Source organism: Nyctibius grandis, chromosome 17, assembly GCF_013368605.1.
Source record: "Nyctibius grandis isolate bNycGra1 chromosome 17, bNycGra1.pri, whole genome shotgun sequence".
In the NCBI taxonomy this organism is placed as follows: Eukaryota; Metazoa; Chordata; class Aves; order Nyctibiiformes; family Nyctibiidae; genus Nyctibius; species Nyctibius grandis.
In genome coordinates, this window is record NC_090674.1 from 3,635,729 (window position 1) to 3,652,918 (window position 17,190).

Consider the following 17,190-nt stretch of genomic DNA (forward strand, 5'->3'; position numbering starts at 1 on the left):
TGGAGAGTGGAGAGGGAGGAAAACACTGGGAAAATGAGTGCTGCCAGGAGGGGAGGAGATGACTCAGGGCAGTTCTCTCCCTCTGGAGGATTTGCTGCTCTCAGGGGACCCCTCTCTCCTGGAGGGTCACCTGTGGGGCCAGTTGTAACCAGTTCCCTTATCGAAGCTGGGGGGCAGAATGCGGCACTCCGGCTCCTGCGGGGATCTGGCAGGAGGCAGCTGAGCTCCCTCCGGGCAGAGAGTGGGGATATAAGGAGAGGCATCCATGGGCAAAGCAGCGACAGGGTGTCCAGCTGGGATAGGATAGGATAGGATAGGATAGGATAGGATAGGATAGGATAGGATAGGATAGGATAGGATAGGATGCAGCTCCCGGCTCTGTGCTGCGGGGCCTCGCTGCTGCTGCTTCTCGTCCTGCCGTGGGCAGGAGCGCAGCCGGCCGGCGGCGAGGACAGCGCGGAGCTGCGGTCCCTGCAGGTACCGGGGCGGGCCGGGACTCCCGGGGCGGCCACCCGCACCGTCCCGCCGGGGCGAAGCGGGCAGGAGCGGGGATCCCTGTGTCCCCACCGCGGCCGCCGCTTCTCCCCTCCCCTCCCCTTCTCTCTCCAGGACCTCCTGGAGGCGCTGGGGCAGCTCCGGGAGGAGGAAGGGGAACCGGGCCTGGAAGACGAGCCGGTGGCCGGGGCTGAGGACGGCGGCTCCGAGTGGGAGCTCCCGGGGGCGGGGAGCGGCCCGCCGGCTGCCCCGCTCCCGGCGCCCAGCCCTGCCCGGCCGGCGGAGGGGCAGAGCCAGTGGAGGAGCCTCCTCTCCGCCTACAGACGGAGGCACTTCTCCGGCTGCTTTGGGACGAGGATGGAGAGGATCGGCGCGCAGACGGGGCTGGGATGCAACCAGTACAGAGCCCGTAGGTGCCGGGTCAGAGCCCGCGGCTCCCTGCGGCTCCGGGAAGCGGCGGAGGCCGGAGCTCGCCCCGGCCCGTCCCGGCGGAGGCGGCCGGGGCAGCCGCTGAGAGCGGCCGCTGTCCCCGGCTGAAAGTCTCGGAGCGGCTCCCAGCAGCTCTCTGCCCTCCTTCTCTCGCAGGTTTCTGGAGGAAAGGCAGAAGCTGAAGCCGGGACCGGCTCCCAAGCGCTTCCAGGCCGGTGACCAGCGGCCAGACAGCCAGGCTCCCCCCGGAGCCTCCGCGGGCGTGGGGTATGCAGCAATAAACTTTTGTACAAAGCCTGCACTGCCTTTTGTGAGTGTTTTTTTGGTCACGGCGTAGCACGCGGTCAGAGGAAACAGAAACCCCCTCCAGAGCGCTCCTCTCCCTCTGCCCTAAGGGCTTGGCCCTGACCCTGGCCAGAGCATCCCACCAGATCTGGACAAGCCTTTGCTGGAGGGTCGCAGCAGCAGAAAGGATGGTAGTTGCATCTCTCCAGGACAACGACCAGTCCAGTGACCCTCCACGCTGCACTGGAGAGGCACCGTCAGGCACCGATGCCAGCTCTGGGACCGTGGCAGTGAGCTGGGACACTTTTCACGATAGCTTCACCGCTGCTCGCTGTGAATCCTCCCAGGAGGGGGGCACTGGCCTTGGGGTTAACTCCAGGTAGTGTCCTACACTCGCCCCCGTCCCACGGGCTAAGCGGCTGGTGTCAGTGCCAAGTTTGGCACGGCGGAGCGGCACGGGGTGCCACTAAGGACAGAAGGGCTCCTTCGCTTTAAAAATACATTTGGCAGCGGGTGCTGCAGGGCTGCGGCTGCGGGCGAAGGGCCGCGAGGCCTTCAGCACCCGGGACAGACGCCAGTCGCCCCGCACGCCGAGCGCCGGCCCCGCCGGGCTCCCCCCCCTGCCCGGGGCTCCCCCGCCTGCCCGGGGCTCTGCCTCCCCCCTGCCCGGGGCTCTGCCTCCCCCCTGCCCGGGGCTCCCCCCGCCTGCCCGGGGCTCTGCCTCCCCCCTGCCCGGGCCCCGAGCGCAGCCAAGCCCAGGTCCCCCGGCCCAGCGCAGCTCACACAATCGCTTTTCCCCGAGTTCATGTCACTCGGCTCCAGCGAAGCCCCCTCGCTCCTCTGCCCCGGTTTTGTGCAAAGCCCTCTCGAGCCAAGGCTGGGCAGCACAGGGAGCCCTAAAGAGACAGAAAGGCTCAAGGCGTTGCCATACACCCTGCTCTGAAGGAGCTGAGGGTCCAGCAAAGGAAGAGGCAGCCCCATCACAGCGATAATATATCCGGATCAGCGGGAGAAATAATCCATGTTTGGGATGAAAACAAGTTTCCTCCCCCATGGAAAAAGTGAGACCCCACTTAACTATCTTAATTGCAGTATGGCCTGTCCTGTGATGTCGGTGCTGCATGCCCTGCACCGGACATTATTACATTTTCCTTCCCTTTCCCGCACTGATGGCCTCATCTCTTCATTTCCTTCTTAATGTAACCAACTTGCAAGGCAGGGAAAGAGAGCTTGGGTGGGGTATGGCACAGCTTGTCAAAGGGTTTAGACAGTGGGAGATGAAAGGCATCCAAATCCAGCCTCTAACTCGGAGTAGGACTACAAAGGCTCTTTACAATCAGCTCACACTCCAGCCCTTTTCAGCTGCAAAATGGCAATAGGAGAACAGACATCACTGGAAGGATGTGCAGCAGGTAGGGGCATCAGTTAGGAGAGATCCATCAGCAGGAGTCCATGCGACACCAGCCCCTAGGCTTACAGTCCTTTGCCTTACAGGGCTGAAAAACAAGGACATGTCAGACATCTCAGTACCGTGCCGGAGAAGGGGCAGTGTCACCCTCAGCTGAGCTCTGTCCTTGTACCATCCTCCTCCTCGCAGGGATCCACACACGGGGGCTGCCCGCAGCACCCTTGGTGCACTCCCTCTGCTCTGAGCAGCCAGTGCTGCTTTCTAACAGAGCCTCATGTCCCCACACCTCCTGTCCCATGCCCTGGGATGCTGGGGAAATGTGACAATGTCCCAAGCCTAAAACCAGTCACAGTATGCTGCTTATAAGAACCTGCTGCTCTGTTAAGACTCCCAACAGGGTTTTTGCTAGGCAAATGGCCAGCTGAGCATGGGCAACGCCTGGGTCTTGACTCTCCATCACTGGGCTATAAAGCCTAAAGCTCATATTAATCTTGCCAGAGCGATGCTACTGAGATACCACAAGCAAACAAACAAGTGAGCTTTATAGCTTCAACAATGAGCTGAGTTCTGACATTTTACGCTCCATTTGCTTTGGTAGGACTGCGAGACGGATAATAGAGGGCAGAATGTAGCTTTGAAAATATAACAGCTACTGTGACAGGCAGCCATTTTATCCCACCTACATACTTCATCCATACTACATTAAACAGTGCACAGAAATCTCCCTGTCTTAGAAAAGTGTTGTCAAGGCTGAAGTCAGGCCCCTATATCTCATCTTTTTGCTGTGGAATACAGAAGATAGAAAATCAGGAAACCAATAAAAGAAAGGAGTATCTCTGGGTCCAGGTTATCGAATACAATCCTGGAATAGTGGATTGTTTCACAGGGACAGGTCACTCAAAGCTAAATATTTCTCATCTGTGACTGATATTATGTTCCTTGGTTTCTTGCTGATGGGTTTGTGTCCCAGGGGTTGCTTTACAGACGTGCTGAGCTCTCGGGCAAAACTCAGATCAAGCAACAGAGCGTTTTTGCACAGAGACAGCACTAGAGAATACTTAGCGGGTGGGGGGGGGGGAGTGAAAGGAAAGAAACAAAAAATAAAACAATAACAGATCCTAGTTATGTTAAATTGAACACTCAATATTAATGAATAATTCTGGTTTATCTTCTCACGCTTCCTCAGTTTACAAAATGAAGTTACGCCCTGGTGCAAACAAACACATACTCATCCAAGAGCAGCAGTAAGAGAATGCTTGTAACTAATTAGTGAATTACAGACACTGCAGTATGGGGTGTTAATTTAAAAAGAAAAAAGCTATCATCAGGATCTTAGTTCTTTCTTAATAGCACAAAAAAAGAATGGGTCGGGACACACAATAATACGAAAAACGAGTACTGCCTCCATGCACTGAAAAAACAAAGCACTGGGGAAAAATAGGGAGTGCTCTTATAATAAAGGGCTTCAGAACACACGCAGAGTTGGGCTGACTTCAGGCTATATTAGGAAAAAGTAGCACTTGAGCTTGACTTCACAACCTTGAGAATGTCCTTTCTAGTACAATTTTGGTAGCGGATCATGTGAACAGTGTGTGCACATGTTTGTACACAAACATCATGTTAAGACACTTAAGACATGAGAAATATTTTATCATTCTATTATTATTTAGAAACTGTACTCAGGAGATTGTTTCAAGATCTATATTCATATTAAAAGTCAACAAATTATTACTAGACTGACATATTCAATTTGCTTATATATTCATTCTTGTTTCAAGTTAGAATAACAAGAAACGTTAGGAAAATGCAGGATAAGCATATGCTTCACGGTTTAGAACTCTCCTGCAGTTCTGTAAAAAAGATTAATTTTTAGTTGCACTATACGCACAAAGACAATGCTGGAAGAGGAATTTGCAGCAAATCTGCATTTTCGTAATTTCTCATTTAAGCAAGGCAGTTTTTAGCTTGAAAACTTAGTTTAGTTCTTGAAAACTTCAGCTCTCAAAGAAACAAATAAATATTTTTTGGTTTTAATACATTAAACTAAATATTTCATTTTAACCCCTCCCAAAACACACATATACACAAATTTATTCATTCGTCCTTGGGGCCAGATTCTGATACCGTTGCTGAATAATACCGAAAGCATCTAAAGTTCTCGCCGAGCAAGCTGCTTTCTTGTATGACAGTACAAGATCATTCCTGAATCTGACCATCTCTTCTTTAAATTTTATTGATGTAGGGTCAAGCCTTACCATCGATGTTTAAAGAAATCCCATTGATTTAAACATTTAGCTGCTAACAAAGACTAGTGTTTTTCAGTGGCGCCGAAGTCAGTTGTCGGGGGGGCTGGAAGTACTCGGTGTCCCTGCAGAGTCAGTCTAGAAGTTACTGTCTGTACTGAGGTGCAGATCGGGGCGCCTCTGTTGTTGGCAACATACAAAGTCTCAACGGTGATATCACCTCAACAGCAATGGGAAAAGAGAAGTGGCCCAAACCTGGGATTTTCAGCACACTCCGTGGTATGCGGTGGCTGTGCATAGTCCATATATAGAAGGAAAGTGTGCACGATACTTTAGATGTCCAAAAAGTAGATTTATCTTCAGCCTTTACTCTCCACCAAATAGTCATCTCACAAGCCTATTGTTTTCCCTGTAAAAGGTGATTTCCCTATGGAAAACTTCTCACTGAGTAGAGTTTAGAGCAGTTTCAGGGTTGTTTCCCATCTCCATAAATCTGACCATAGGGGTCTCTTGAAAGAAAATTGCTAAGAATTTCCAACTGGACTATGTAATCACAGCGCCTGGTATCAAGAGGAGGGGAGTGACATGAAATCACTGACTTGTGACATACATTCCTCAGCAACAGCAGCTGCTGCCTAATGACAGCTAATAAAGGGAATCTTCCCTTGACAGAGCTGCATGCCGGCAATGGGACTGGAATGTGCCCCAGATAAATTCACTGATAACCTAGGAAGCAGAGATCACACCCAAAGAGTATAAAAGACAAGCTTCGGAAGAGAGAGGATAGGACAAGGAAGAGAGAGACCTGAAGAGACATCTCAGAAGAAACAGCTTGAACTTCACTATTCCCAACAAACCCAGCGCCATGGACACTAAAGGCTCATTCTCCTGTGGCTTCCTCTTGCTGCTGCTCATCCAACTCCAGTCCAGCACAGCCAACCCCATCTACAGCCTCAGCCCTGCCAAGGAACTGGCCAGCATGGAGGTGAGAACCCTTTCCTTTTGCAAGGTTAAACTTTTGGGGTGCTTAGCAGGGTGTGAGGTAGTGGTTTTGCCTTTCTTTTGCACGATCGATAGCCACATCAGTGATCGCACGCTGGGGGACAAAGTCTCAGTCCTTCACAGGGGTTCAGAGAAGCTGTATAGAGCAATATCCTCCAGTGCTGGGTTCACCTGAGCTCCTGGGTAGCAGTGGGAAACAAAATTCTGATGTTGTAGGATGTCTGCTTTGAGTTTTTAGTTCTTTTTCTCTTAAACATCCATCTTCCTGGGAGCAAAGTCCCAGAGAAGGAACAAATCATCACAGTAGCTCTATAAGAACAAACAGAGACCTTTCAGGCGGGCTGCTGCTGTTTATCCCACTAAACGGCAGGAACGGTGAAGCAGGGCAGCCATACAGCTCTGGCTTTGTGGGTTTAAGAGAACTGGCTGCATGTGGATGGGAGATGAGGAGGTAAAGTGGAGCACCCAAAGTCAGACTTCTAGAAAAGTTGCTAAAGTATGATTGTTTAGTGTGGCTCATCCAGAAAAGCTTTTAGAGCTATGAAATTACCACGTGCGTATTTTAATGAATGATATTAGAGAACATCCATTGTTACAGCACAATAATGCTTAAGATTCAGTCTTGCAAGATGAAGTCTGAAAGCTCAAACATTTCCTTGGACTGGTCCAACTTTTTGCAGCATCAGACACTGAGAACAAACTCCCTAAGATGATTAGGACAGTGTCAGCCAAATGTAAAACTGCCCCACGTCTCTAGGCTGTTTCCAGCAGCTAGCCGAGAAGAGTGGCTTCCAAATGCATTCACTGTCAAGCCAGCCACAAGGCTCACTCCTCTCTCCACTCTACTTCTAGATGGACAATTAGATTCCTCGAATGGGTTGAGCTGCCCTTGAGGAGGTTATCTGATCCCTGTTACACAAAGCTTTAAAAATTATACAGAATGGTACCGGGAAGAAGTCACATAGCAGACATAAATTTAGCATACAGGTATTTTCAGGGAGATGCATGTTACTTTAAGGAGCAGCAATCTGTGACTTCTGGGGCAGAGATTAGTGAAAACACCAAGAGCTTCTCCAAGTGATGTCCACTGAAATAGCCAGGGGCGACAAGAAAGCAAGTGGTCTTAACAAAAAATAAAGAGAAGAGAAAGCCAACTGCTGGCAAGCAGCATTGCGGGCAACTTCTGAGAATACAGGAGTGACTGTGGGTTCAGAGGTACTTTGAGATTGTGTACCATTGGTGGGTTGAGTAGTATCTCCCTGTGCAACTCAGACCTTGCTTTTTCCTCTGCCAAGAGCTCTTCTAACCTTACCAGTAAGAGACACTTTTTGGTGGCAATCAGCTTCAGTCAGCTCTCAGCTAGAGCTACCCATAGGTGGAATTAATGTGAACAGGGATTCAGAGGACAGAGCTCAAGTGCCACCAGCAACACTGGGATCCAACCCGACAGTCTCCCTAGAGCTGGCTATGGGACCATTGATGAATGCAGAATTGGATGACGGGAAGAGCTAGCAAATGACCGCAAAACTAGGAGTTTCATGAAATTAATCCTTACCTTGTAGGCTCTGCTGGAAAGACTGGAGGATAAGTTTGCAATGATTGAAGCCCTGGAGTCCAATCCTGACCTGCAAGAACCCAAAACCCAGGAGGAGATCCCACCAGAATTCATAGATGACAGTGATGACCAGAAGGCTGAACCCAGGCTAGCACCCAGCACCCCTCTGTCCTACAGGGACCCCTTCCTCAAGAGACTGAGGGGGTTGCAGATGCCCAGGATGATGAGAGATTCTGGCTGCTTCGGGAGGAGAATTGACAGAATCGGCTCCCTCAGTGGAATGGGTTGCAACGGTGAGTCCCACCTAAGCCATTTCACTGAACAGAACAGACTGCATCTGTGTTATGCGACAAGGGAGGAGCAGGTTGTCATTTAAGTCTTTAATAAGACACAGTTTGAGAAAATAATTAATTTTAGCCTAATATTTAAGCTAGTAATGGTTTTTCAAAAGAAACTCTGTGTCTATTGCTGTTATAGGTAAAAGCACTGCTGACAATGGTGGCATATACTGAGAGAGAAAGAGATTCTAGTAACATTTATTTCATGTTTGCCTTGCAGGTTCCAGGAAGAATTAGGACAACCTCCCTATACCCTCCTCCGAAGAATGCTTTACAGTACCCGTTCCTCCCACAACGAAAAGCCGGATGCTTTCTAAGCTCTCCAACAGAAAGTTATTCCTATTTTTATTTATTTATTTATTTATTTATTTGATGTTTTTTAAAGAACATTTCTTACTCTAGCACCAAGAGACCATCTTTAAATAAAACTAACACATTAGACATCTATGCTGGACCTCTCTCTCCTGTCTGTTGCATTAAAATTTCTTGTATTTTTCTAAAGTCAAAAGCCTATGTTTTATTGGTACTCTGGTACCCACAAGGCTGGATCTTACTTACACAAGACAGAGAAAGTATGAACTTGGTAGAAATGAAAATGAATTTTTCACTAGAGTTTTTCCCTCTGCACTAAGAAATTATAACAGATTAACAGGAAAAAAAGCTTGCTCAACATTGAAAGACCAACATGAGTCTTCCTATAGACAGGGTTTCGGTAACAAGAGAGTCCTTTTGCTGGTATAGATTATTCAGTCAAGAGAACTGCCACAGATCCCTCATGTAAGCAAAATTGACATGCAAAGAAATAAGAAAAATCATAACACTCCACAAGTTTCAAGATAACCAGAGGGAGGAAAGGGAATTCATTGTATATGCTTTCTAGCACTGACCAAATAAAGGTTACGAGCATCAACAGAAAGATACATCATTAACTGTGTCTTGTCTCACTCTGCATGTGGCTGAGGTGCTGATCCCCAGTGTTTCTTAATAGTTCCTCAGTGGGCTTGAATCCTGTCACGGTATTTCTCATGTGAGGGTAGGTGGGATCACTCCAATGACAAAGCAGCTTGTACATAACATTTATCACTTTCTGGGAATGGTCCCTCATAAAGTTGTTCTAAACTTGGCTAATGGGAACACTGCAAGTCTGATACAGGTTTCATTTAAGCCTTTGTAGCCAGATTTCACACCTATGATCTGAATTTGGCCCAAACCACACTCTTCCCGTGCCCCCCCACCAATAGGGTTATATTGCCAAGACCACCCTCAGTTAGCACCCCAAGGACCAAACAGCTCAGATTCCCAAGTCAGCCACAGCAATGGCATTGAGCCCAGGCTCAACACAACTGTCCTGTCATTGCACATACCGCTAGAAACTGCGTTGTTTTGAACACCTAATTTTGGGTCTTGTTCCCAGCATCCATTACTTGAGCACCCCGGAAAGCTCATTCAGGGCCTATGAACACAGCAGCACCAGGCCACACTCAACTGCAGAAGTCTAATTCTGACTTTGCTCATGCATGTGCACATAGGGAGAGGAATGATACTTGGCCAAGATAGGGTACGTGGAGGCAGATGTACCAGAGCCATGACAGTTACTGACAACAGCTCTCAGGAACCATGGCTACAGAGAGAGAAACCCTAAGTCTGAGTGCTGAATGGCACACCACTCCTGCACATGCCTGTTTACAGCCAAGGCTGCTGTACCACTTCAATAGGGCTTATGTCACACATCACATTTCTGACAAGCTGCCCTCCCAGTCACTCCCTGTACTGCTGATATGGTGTCTGAGAGGCACCTGCGTGCCCCCTGCCACGCTGGGCCTCGTGATTCTTCCCTAGGGAAGAAGAGCAGAAGCCTACTCTGAGGGAATCATTTTGCTCCACTCCAACAGGGAACAACACCCAGTGCAACACAAATCACATGTCAGAGCCTCTCCTTCCAGCAGCACCAGCCAAAGATAAAATACTCTGTGCAATAGGGCCCACATGGGTTTCCCTGGCAGGAGAACAGATTCCCCGGTCAAGACTCCCAGCAGCTACCATGAGACACCTCTGGAGTGAAAAGCTACAGTGACTGCATTTACTCAGAGGCAGTTTCACAAATGAAGTCACCCTTTGGAGAGTCTTTGTGGGGACAATGGGGCTTTGTCTTCTCAAACAGGCTTTCCAAACACACCCCTGCAGCCACCTGCTTTCCGCTGCAGCGAGACAGAAACATGCAGGAGGATCTCTCCACACTAGCAACGGGCAACAGCCTGACTTCCCATGTGCTGCTATAAAGGAAAGTAAAAACAATCCTCATACTCTAACAATAACAGCCCTTGCTGGAGCTGAATTTTACCCAGTCAAGCAAAACCTGCATAGACACTGTAAATTGTCCCTCCCTGTCAGCCCCTCAAGGCACAAAACACTAATGAGTTCGGTGGAATGTGCTAAAAATGGCAAAAAGAGTTGGCACTGCCTGACCCAAAGCCACATGGGTCCAGTATTAACAGCAAGCCAGTTCCGGGTGGAACAAGTCTGTATTGGCTTGCAGACTATGTTAATAGACCCTGCGGTCTGGGAGAACCTAATTGAGAGTATGTAATCTAGGAAAAAAGCATCTCTCTGGCTGGATTTTTACTGCTACTCCCATAAACACACTGAGCTGTAAAGCTCCCCCAGGGGAATCTCACAGTCTGGTCAGGATAGGACTGCACACAGAAACACGCACTTGGAAAAGCTGAATGAGAGAAACTTGGCACTGAGCGGCTCTACAGGCAAAGAGCATCACCCCCAAGGAGAAGCAAAGCTACCACTGTTGCTGTGAGAGCTGGATGAGAGAGAACAGGGAACAGGCTTGGGAACAGCCGGTCCCAAAGAAGCACACAGGCAGAAGCAGCCCACTGCTTATGGAGAAAGCCAAGACACCTGAAAGCTAAGGCTCTCTCTCTAGAGCTGTACTGATCACTTTCCAAAGAGGGCACAGAAAGACTGTGGCCAAGAGGGTGCATATAGAAAACATTAAAGGCTCTACTAGGAACTTGCTTTCAGCAAGGCCAGGCATTTCAGCCTGTAGGTGCAGAAATGAAGGATCCTGGAGCAAGCTAGCAAGTGAATGAATTTATCATCTGTTTCACAGAACAGCCACATACACTGTGACCCAGCAGTATCAATGGCAAGTGCAGCAGCTCTGTTCTTCACCAAAGTCAGCAGGCTGACCTTTACAGCAGGGGAAGAGGCACAAGCAGTTACCACAGCATGGGATACAGTACACATTCATGCTCTACCTTACTTTGCAGCAACTTGGACATGTGTTCATGGCTCAAAGATTCAAAGGACTGTCCTGTCGTCCCATATACACATCAGGTGCTAACCTGACAGCCTTTTATTTCTTCTGCTGCTGCGGTCACCACAGTGGATTTGCAGTTGGACATGCCATCCATGAAAGGATGCAGCTATTCCTTTTAACTAGGCCCTGCTCTCTTCCGGCAGCAGCCAGTTCTGCACAGACCCACAGCTAAACATCAGGTAGATTCCTTCAAGTTTGTAGTGGATCTGCCTTTGGTGCCTGTAAATTTTGGAAACTAATCCTAGTAGAACTTTTTGGACGAAAATATGGGACTGGACTGGAGGAGAAACAAGCAGTACCAGGTTTTTGTGAGGGCATGAACTGAAGATTAACATATTCCTACTAAGTCTTCACACCTATCCAAGATACACCTCAAGCCTTCTAGAGAAACATCCCCAGGGGAAGGTAAAGTTGGTGATGTGACAATAATAGTGAAGAGTTTTGCTTTAGGAACCGTGCTGTGAGTCAGCCTCAACAGAGGGAGTCAGCGTACCTTGTAATCGTAACCACTTCAGAAACAGTCTAACCACAGGATGCCTTTGGGACAAAGCTATCACTGCAAAGCAAGAGTTGATGTTAAAAACAGCTAATGCAGATCAGGTTCCGAGCAACTATTCAGCACTGAGCATGGGGAAGGGTTCTGAAATCCTGCCCTCTACCCTGTCAGGCATCAGAGTGCATTATAAACCTCAATGAGCCCCCTACAACACAGCACCTAGGACTTACCCCAAGTGCTATCATGCTCATTCTGCAAAGGAAGAAACATCCCAGTGAGATCAGAGAAGGACCAGGCTAACACCCCCCACCCAGCTCTGATGACATTTGCCACCTCCTGCAATGTCAGACTTCATACTCACTTCCTAATAGCTTCTGGCAGTAACCCCGACTGTCAGTGCATAATTCAGCAGCTTTCTTTCCTTTGAACTTTGAAACACAGTAATTACACTAGCATGGTTCATACACACTGTAAGGCATGAGCCTCATTTGGAAGTGTGGTCTGGTTGGCGTGGGGGTTTTTTTTGCAAATTAGATTTGAGGGTTTCTCCTCAGACACTGCACTATTCCCCTTTCCAGCTTCCCACTAGATGAAATGTTTCACTGAAATCCCAGTCTGCAGGCCAGAATGCCAAGAGGAGCTGTCACCATTGCTTTGCTTCTCTAAGAAATCATACTTGAAGTATAGGGCACACATCCTCTGCCGCTGCAGGGAGGAGTAGAGCTGTGCCAATTTGCATAACAATCTGGCCATATCCAGCTTGCTTGATTTACTTCCACTGAAGCTTGGCCCCCAAAGGCCTTTGCTGATTGACACCTGCTTGATGAGCGTGTCCCAGTCATCCTAAGCAGCAACTCTTTACAGATGATAGTACGCTGGCACCATGCCCAAAGACAGAGGCTACCAGCAGCATGGTCACACGTTTCAGAATTTAGCAGAAAGCGTGTTGACAACTCTGCTGTATTGGGAGCAGCCTCTCCCTGAGTCTCTCACATGCTTACCCAGAGGTACAGCTCCCATTACACGGTTGGCACCCAGTTGTTCAACACTTGTTTCAATTTTCACACCAAGCAAGGAAGAGTCCAGAGGCATTGCTGAGAGATAAAGGAAGGGGGATCCTTTCTGGTGCTTTTCTCACACCTTTGAAGCGTGAAATGTCTTGAAACAAACCAAGAACGTTTCTTGCAGCAGATGTCCCTGTGCTGTCATTCCCTGCTGGAGCTGGAACATCGCCACTCCAGTGACAGCTGCTATGGACAAATAACTTCAAAAGTGAATCTTCTGCTGGCGGCAATCCCCAATCCTTTACCAGAGCAAGTAATAGCATGCAATGAGCTTTGTTCTTTGAGTCTTATTCCTGCCATCATTGCAAGTATAAAGAGAAGAGGTCTCAAGATCAGAGTGTCACAGTGAGGAGAAGGAAAACACCAGAGTGAAATAAAAAGGCAGGAAGAAACTTTAAGACCACAGGATGGGCTCTTGAACCTCACTGCCGGTAACCACAAACAGCTGCTGTCTTTGGTCCTTTTGATGGATTGCTTGTAATAGTTTGAGACCAGCCTCCCATCATCCTATCTGAACAAAACAAGGATTTAGTATGACTGGGGTTCCTAGTTCAAAGAATCCTGAGCACATCAGTTCCCCTGTCAACAGTACAATTTGCCCTTTGTAAACAGGTTATACCATGCCTATATTTTGTTTTCCTAGCAGCAGATTCTATCACTGAGTGATATACTTCCATTAAAAAAAGATTAAAATAAAGGCTTACAGTTGTAATCACAGTTTAGGGTCTTTTATGTGGGAAGGAAGAAAGGAGGATTTGTAAGACCTTCCCCCTACCGTCCCATCTCCTCAATGCTGCCTTGGAAAACCAGCAGAATTCTGTATAAAAAAAAAAGAAGCAGACTCGGGGAGGGGAAGTTTTAAGAAAAGAGAAGGTAGTGAGAAGGCAGTGAGAAGGCAGCTAGGGTCAGGCCTCCTATGCTGGGAATTGGGCAGAAGCAAAAGAAAGATAAAAATCAATGTGTAAAGTCATCCCACAGAGATATTCTCTAGTATGAACATCAAGGAGCTGCTGAGGGAGTCAACAAGGCTCTCAGGGTCGTCCTGTCTTTTCTGTTAGAGTCATGAGTTCTTCAACACAGTATTGCTTTCTATGCTCATCTATTTAAACTTGTATATATGTGTTCCAGCCTCCTCCTCCTAGATGCTTAAGAATCACTAAAATGTATGTTAAATCATACATGGCCCATATAGAGACTTGGGCTTTTATTTCTGCAGTTTGGAAACTGCATCTTGATTTGAAGGGCACATCCTGATTACTTTTAAACAGTGATCTCAACATCTAAACCTCACAAACTGACACCCCTCACTTCCTAGATGGTGGTGGAACTCACTGCCATCTCATTCCAGCTATGGACAAGCTTTTTCACACACTGCATTTGAAAAGCTACAGTGGATGCCAAAGAGGCTGAGTGTATCCCACTGCTGCTGAAAAGCGCTTCAGCACCCTGGACAAGAAGAGCAGCCTCATTCTCTCATCTCACACACAAGCACAAAGCTGAGAGCAGCCACTCTCTGCTTCTTCCAGTGCGCATTGCATGATACACACCTGTATGTGTATGCACACACGCTGAAGTAGGCGGCTTGTATCCTGCCAGCAAAGCAAAAAAAAAAAAAAAATCTCACTGAACAACACTAAATTCTTCTGCTGGATACACAGTTTACAGGGATGGGGATCATGACACATGGTTGGATTTAATGAGTCTATAAACCTTGGTAGAAAGGGATTTTAATCCAAACATGAAGTTGCTTGCTTTAAGCATAAATGTATTACATGGCTTTTCTAGTAACCACCTCTACCACCCATGAGAAAATGCAAGACAAACCATCACTTATAACTGGTTTTGATCCCTCCTTCTTCAGGCAAGAAACTTAAATGCTTTTATTCTCTGCAACAGGAATCACCTTGCATATATTCTTGACACCCAAAGCAGCCCTAAAGCTGACAAAGGCTCTAAATGTCTGGTATGTGCATCAGTCCAGATGGCTGCTTTAGGAGGTTTGGCTGCAAGGAAGTTTCCATAACACCAAATTGTCAAGCTGTGTCTGTAAGCATGGACAGACAGACCTCTCCCACTCCCTTTTTTTCAGGAGCAGGAGATGAGAAAGTAGAAAAAAGACAGTCTATGTCCTCTATTGTTATGCTACAGTGGCAGTTAGCCACAAACGAAATAAAAGCTAAAGATGAAATTAAGATTTTTCACATCCTGGAGAAGACACTTGTAATACAAGAGGTGCAACACTGCAGTCAATGTCTTTCATTAACTTACTGGGAGGAAGGTGGAAAGCAAGAGTTCTCAGGTAAGAAAAGCAGCACTTGTCTCTAGCACAATGTGCACAATTCAGCTCCTTATCAAATATTTGATAATTCCCTCCTTTTAAACAGCTGTTGTGAGGAAACACAGGACTAGAGTGGTCACAACCTAAAAGACTGCACTAATTCCTATCTTTGCCCAGCCTCAGAGCACCTTCTGCGCAAACTGTTTGATACAGACAGCTCATAAATAGCAACTACTCATCTACCTCAAATCATGTTCTTGGATATTGCCATGTTCTGCCAGTTTTATCATAATAAAGGGCAAAAATAAAACAACACTAGAAACATCAAAAGGCCTTGAAAGTGCTGAAGGGGACACACAAACATTTTACTCTCAGACATGTCATGGTTACATGAATACTTCCCAAGTGCCATAGTTCAAATAAAAATATATTCATACAAATTTAAAAAAAATACAATTTATATACACTGTGGAATTAGCTTACATCATTTCATAACAAAAAAACAGTGCAAAAAACCAAATGGAAAGGTAAGTTGCTACCATTGGAATGGCTCACAGTAAGTTAACAATTCAAAACCACATAATTAACACTGCACAGGAATCCATGAGGCAGGGGAGAATGCCTCCTACTACCCCCTAACTTCTGCCATCAATACTAATCCAGTTCTTCGTTACTACACCTTTAGTGCTGCTCTGAGTAAAAGGTTACAGGCACCTACGTTAGCAGTAAGTTTCTTGGTAAATCACTAAGCAACCAGAGCCAGAGTAGAAGCATTAGTGTGTTGTAAGAAAGGAACTAAGTGACCAAAGTGTGAGAACAAGACAGATTCAACACAAGCCCCTTTGCATCAATCCTTAGCAGAAGGGAAACGCTGCATCTCCAAACGTCAGATGGACTTGTAATTCCCCTTCTGCAGGCTACATACCAGTGATTGCACGCTGAGACTTCCCTTTAAAGCAGCTGACAGGGTCACCCACCATCCTCATATAAAAATTCTTTACTGAAGGAGTGAAAGGGGTGTGTTTTCCAGCTGAAACATTTGAATGAGATAGATGCACAGGCAGAGCAGACAGTGCTGACAGCAGGCTGAAGGCAAGTGGCCTTCTCATGGGGAAGCGCAGCTGGTGCTCAGACACACCTCGACAAGATTTTGCAGCCTGTCTTGTCTGGGCTGCCTAACTCCAGGCCTCAGGAGCAATGACAGGACATCCTGCAGCAAAATATACTGCTGCAGTTTGTGTACAGAAATAAAACAGGACAAGACCAGCTCAAGGCAATCTAAGGAGCCCTATTCATGTGCAGGAAGAGAAGAAACCTTCCACACACAATCACTCAACATTAGCAAGAGGAAAAAGATTTGTTATGGAGAGACACAGGGCATTCTTGACAGGTGCTCTGACAGTGTGGGATTGCTAATTCCACATTAGAGTGATCTGAAATCCCATCAAAACAGGATTCCTGTGATTTGTAACCGCCCACGAGCACAAATCCTTCGAATGAAAGGTAAGTTGACAGAAGCATATTTCAAACCTACTGTCCAGCTTCAGGGAGTGCGAAAGGGTGCTGGAAGTTTCTTGGGATAGCTCAGTGCAAGAGCAGAGCTCAGGGAACACAGGCATTTTAGAAATCATCTGCAGAGACTATCCTGAGAGAACATCCTTACTCTACTTACAGGGAAACAACTTGCAAGTCAAGAGCAGCAGCCGATGCCAACTCATATGCTCTAAGGAACATGCCACACCTGTCCCAGGTAAGGAGTCCAGGTTGAAGGCACAAGATGGGTACTGGCTGCAGGAAAACACCTTTGCTTTACTCTTGGAAGTTTAAGAGCTCGCAAGCCTTGTTTGAAATGGAGCTAGGATATTCAGAAGCCACAAAACTATTTCAGTGGAGGAGATAAGAGCTGTTGCTACAAGTTCCACAGTAAGAAAGGGAAAAGAATGAACGTATTCCCTGCTCTTTAGATAGGTCACTTCCCAAGCAGCCCTGGAGAGCAGCCATAGTTAACAAAGGGTGCTGGGACACACAGAGCTCCCTTTGCAACAACTGCCAGTGCACGTACCACAGCCCACTCCTTCCTTTGTGGAAATGGTATAAATCCATTCTTGAATAGAAAGATCTGCCCCTCCTCTCTTAATAAGGCAGCAGGTGGGAAAAAACACCAAGAGGAAAAAAAGGCCTCCAGATGTCAATGGAGAGGAATAAAAATTAAAGAAAAAAATTAAGTGCTTACAAACAGCTTTGCTAAAACCAAACTTTCCAGCTG

The 17,190-nt window shown here is 47.3% G+C and overlaps 2 protein-coding genes across 2 annotated transcripts; both read left to right on the forward strand.

Moving 5' to 3' along the window:
• The first annotated feature begins 204 nt into the window (after nucleotides 1-204).
• Nucleotides 205-1,222, forward strand: LOC137671578 (natriuretic peptides A-like). The gene is made up of 3 exons (XM_068415175.1): nucleotides 205-477; nucleotides 610-904; nucleotides 1,081-1,222. Exons 1-3 carry the CDS (start codon nucleotides 364-366, stop codon nucleotides 1,104-1,106), a joined length of 435 nt encoding a protein of 144 aa, XP_068271276.1. The 5' UTR covers nucleotides 205-363; the 3' UTR covers nucleotides 1,107-1,222.
• Nucleotides 1,223-5,679: 4,457 nt separating this feature from the next.
• LOC137671579 (natriuretic peptides A) lies at nucleotides 5,680-8,159 on the forward strand. The gene is made up of 3 exons (XM_068415176.1): nucleotides 5,680-5,845; nucleotides 7,425-7,710; nucleotides 7,976-8,159. The coding sequence occupies exons 1-3, from the start codon at nucleotides 5,726-5,728 to the stop codon at nucleotides 7,990-7,992; spliced, it is 423 nt and encodes a 140-aa protein (XP_068271277.1). The 5' UTR covers nucleotides 5,680-5,725; the 3' UTR covers nucleotides 7,993-8,159.
• Nucleotides 8,160-17,190: the final 9,031 nt, after the last annotated feature.

Coding starts and splice junctions, on each gene's coding strand:
- LOC137671578 (XM_068415175.1), top strand. CDS start 364: ATGCAGCTCCCGGCTCTGTGCTGCGGGGCCTCGCTGCTGCTGCTTCTC. Junction 478..609: donor CGGAGCTGCGGTCCCTGCAG/GTACCGGGGCGG, acceptor TTCTCTCTCCAG/GACCTCCTGGAGGCGCTGGG. Junction 905..1,080: donor ATGCAACCAGTACAGAGCCC/GTAGGTGCCGGG, acceptor CTTCTCTCGCAG/GTTTCTGGAGGAAAGGCAGA.
- LOC137671579 (XM_068415176.1), top strand. CDS start 5,726: ATGGACACTAAAGGCTCATTCTCCTGTGGCTTCCTCTTGCTGCTGCTC. Junction 5,846..7,424: donor AGGAACTGGCCAGCATGGAG/GTGAGAACCCTT, acceptor CTTACCTTGTAG/GCTCTGCTGGAAAGACTGGA.